The sequence below is a fragment of the Leptodactylus fuscus genome, chromosome 5, assembly GCF_031893055.1.
Source record: "Leptodactylus fuscus isolate aLepFus1 chromosome 5, aLepFus1.hap2, whole genome shotgun sequence".
Taxonomy (NCBI): Eukaryota; Metazoa; Chordata; class Amphibia; order Anura; family Leptodactylidae; genus Leptodactylus; species Leptodactylus fuscus.
Genome location: NC_134269.1, coordinates 283,020 through 286,793, shown reverse-complemented (window position 1 = coordinate 286,793; position 3,774 = coordinate 283,020). Strand labels below are relative to the sequence as shown.

The 3,774-nt window shown below is 43.9% G+C and overlaps 1 protein-coding gene across 1 annotated transcript; it reads left to right on the top strand.

The window, feature by feature from the left end:
- Positions 1-2,484: 2,484 nt before the first annotated feature.
- LOC142204201 (olfactory receptor 5B21-like) lies at positions 2,485-3,426 on the top strand. Its single transcript, XM_075275512.1, has one exon. It carries the CDS (start codon positions 2,485-2,487, stop codon positions 3,424-3,426), a length of 942 nt encoding a protein of 313 aa, XP_075131613.1.
- The last annotated feature ends 348 nt before the right edge of the window (positions 3,427-3,774 follow it).

The window sequence follows — 3,774 nt, the reverse complement described above, 5'->3', positions numbered from 1 at the left end:
AATCAAATTCATCACCAGATCCATCACCAAATCCATTGCCAAATCTATCATCAGATCCATCACCAGATCCATCACCAAATCCATCACCAGATCCATCACCAAATCCATTGCCAAATCTATCATCAGATCCATCACCAGATCCACAATCAAATCCATCACCAGATCCATCACCAAATCCATTGCCAAATCTATCATCAAATCCATCACCAGATCCACAATCAAATCCATCACCAAATCCATCACCAGATCCACAATCAAATCCATCACCAGATCCATCACCAAATCCATCACCAGATCCACAATCAAATCCATCACCAGATCCATCACCAAATCCATCACCAGATCCACAACCAAATCCATCACCAGATCCACCACCAGATCCACCATCAAATCCATCACCAAATCCATCACCAGATTGTGTATACACAATAATAACATAGATAATAGAGATGAGCGAACGCCGTTCGATGGAATATCAGGCTGTTCGTGATATTTGATTCCAATCGAATACAAGGCCACAAACACAGTAACAATTTTTGTCCCCTCCCACCTTCCCTGGCGCGTTTTTTGCACCAATAACTGCGCAGGGGAGGTGGGACGGGAACTACGACAACGGAGGCAGTGAAAAAAATTGAAAAAACCCATTGGCTGACGAAATCATGTGACCTCTGATTCATAAGAATAGCGTCGGCCATCTTCGTCTCATTTTCGTTTTGGAGTGATAGGGAGAGTGCGGTCTCAGGGCGATACAGGGCATTCTAGCTTTGGTTAGGCCGGAAATAACAGATCTTTTCAGAGCTTAATATAAAATCTATCTGCAAATCATACAGCAGGAGACGCGGGCGAGGATACCCAGCTGTATATCCACCCCACAGTCCAGGTACTGGAGAGAAGCTGCCAGCACCCAATTTACTCTTCCTCCTCCTCCTCCTACAACCCCAGCCCCTACTTCTGTATGTGAATTTTTTTTTCTTTTCTTTTTTCTTTTTTTATATAAAAGAAAAAATTCCATTATCCCCCCCCCCCCCATTGCAACTCAATTTTTTAGGGCTCCAGCCCAAGGGTCTGAAATCTAATTTTTTAGGGGTCACCCCAAGGGCCAAAAACTAAATCTCTGCTGTTTAAAGGCTCACCTCACCCAAATAACCAACAAATCTCTGCTGGTGAAGGCTGAACTAAGTGACAGGGCCTAAATCTCTGCGGGTAGAGGCTGAAGTCACCTGAAGGGCCTCAATCTCTGCTGGAGCTCAGCTTAAGGGCCTGCAACTTCATTTGGAAGGGCTCATGTTAAGGGCTAGAAAAGTGAATTTTGAAGGTCTCCCCACATCACACACATCCACAATGACAGGTCAGGGGGGGACTGAAGGATTTCCCATTGTCTATTCCATCTGTGGCTGTCATGGGGAATGTGATATAAAGGAGGGCTTGGTAATGTTTGTGGAGCTTACATTGGGGTTTGTGTCCATCCATTTGGGGAGTAAAGAAGGTTTCCAGGTATTTTCCCCCCACTTTGATAGAGGTTGTAGTGAGTGTGTATAGTGTGTAGTTGTTAGGCTGTGATGTTGGGGTAATAGAGGGGCTTTGGTGTGTTAGATGCCCCCAGACATGCGCCCCCTGCTGTCCCAGTTGTATTGCAGAGGTGTTGGCATCATTTCCTGTGGTGTCATAGTGGACTTGGTGACTCTCCTGAGGTGAATGGTGGGATCCCCTGAAACGAAGCATTTTCTCCCATAGACTATAATGGGGTTCCATATTCCTTCCAATAGTCACATATTGAGGTGCTATTCGTAACGGATAACGAACATGGAATATTTTACTGTTCGCTCATCTCTAATAGATAATAATTCTCTGGAGTATTCTGATGAATAAATATCTGAGGACAGTGAAGTTCTCATGAGAATAGTAATGAGTCACTAGTGGCTGGAGTCTACGTTGCAATAATCTCCCATCCCCCAGGACCGCAGACTATAACTCCTGGGCACCAGGCTTGGTATAACTAAGGGTCTATCTATACAATAATAACTGGATGAGAGAAGAGATATGAGCCGTGTACACATCACACAGGTAACACAATCCTACCACAGAACCATCTATTAGAGGTAGTGCTGAGGAACAAACAAGATCTCAGTCCCAACCTCGTCTGCTCTTCAGTCCAGACCATAGTGGAGGATCCAATCTACTTGACTCAATAAGATCTGGTTGATGGTAAATGGTCAGAAGGTTTATCAAAGAATCCAGAAGATGTTCCCAGGAAGTGAGGAGCTCCATATTGTCATTTCTCATAGTGATCCACGTAAGTCTCCATAAATGGGGCATCTTTGGGTCATGTATGAACCTCTGTATTGCAGCCATATGATGCTGCTCCTACTAAGGATGTCTTCTTGTCATCCATTATGTCAGGTAATCTTCTAGATTTTGTCTTCACTTTGTTTTGTAGGACTTGTTAGAAGTTGCGACTTATTTATATTTACACTCAAGGACAAGATGAATCAGAGCCGGCAATGGCGACCGACAATGTTTGAGTTTTCGGGATTGACTAATGATACAAATCTTTCAATCTTCCTCTTCATGTTCTTCCTCCTGGTTTATGTGATCACTGTGGTGGGTAACATTGGGTTAGCCATCATTGTCCATAAGACGTCCACCCTCCACACTCCCATGTACGTCTTCCTCAGTTACCTCTCGATGGTGGACCTCTTCTACTCCTCAGTTATTGTTCCTAAAATGGTCTCCGATATTCTTAGCAGGAAGAAGTTCATCTCATTTTATGGCTGTGCTCTTCAATTCTACTTCTTTGCGGCTTTCGCTAGTATCGATGTTCATCTCCTGTCCAATATGGCCTACGACCGATACGCCGCTATCTGCTACCCTCTACATTACGTGTCCATAATGACCAGGACTAAATGTCTCCGTATGGTTCTCATAGCTTTTGCTCTTGGCTTCTTTCAGTCATCCATACAGACCAGTTGTATCTTCAGTCTTCAATATTGTGGCTCAAATTTTATTGACCACTTCTACTGTGACATCCCCCCATTGCTGAAACTCTCCTGCTCTGATACTTTCACGTGTGACATGGTCATCATGTTCCTCATTGGATTTTATGGCATAGCTTCTCTGGCCACCATACTGGTCTCCTACATCTATATCTTGGTGGCCATTCTACAGATAAAGTCTACTAAGGGCAGACAGAAAGCCTTCAGCACCTGCTCCTCACACATCATCTGCGCCTCCATCTTCTATGTCTCCGTGTTCCTCACATACTTACGTCCTCCTTCCAATCTCATTGATAAGCATAGTAAGGTGGCTTCCATCTTCTATTCTGTCATGACGCCCATGTTGAATCCTCTCATCTACAGCCTGAGGAACCAAGAGGTGAAGACCATCATTGTCCAAATCATACACCGTCTAGGTAGTAAAAAGATGTAAGGTCACCAAAGTTATGGGACGTGAGTTCGGATCTTCTCATACTAACCCACAAGATATAGATAAGAAAATATGTGAACCCGTAATAAGACGTCAGCTATAAGACAATATATCACATGATCTATGTAATGGCTGAGCTCATACATCTCGGGAGGTTTTTTGAGGTTGGTCACACGGTTGGTGAATCAGAAGTTGTTCTGGGCTTTTTTTCATTGTCTTCCCTTCTAAACATCTTCAAGATGAACTGGAGATAAACTAGAAACCTCCAGATCTGTCACGAGCATGAAGAGTGACCGTGTACATGAACAACCAGAGACATCGTCCACCCAGGACCGTCATACACAACAGTTT

What these genes read in the sequence shown, in the direction of transcription:
- LOC142204201 (XM_075275512.1), top strand. Translation starts at nt 2,485, where the DNA reads ATGAATCAGAGCCGGCAATGGCGACCGACAATGTTTGAGTTTTCGGGA.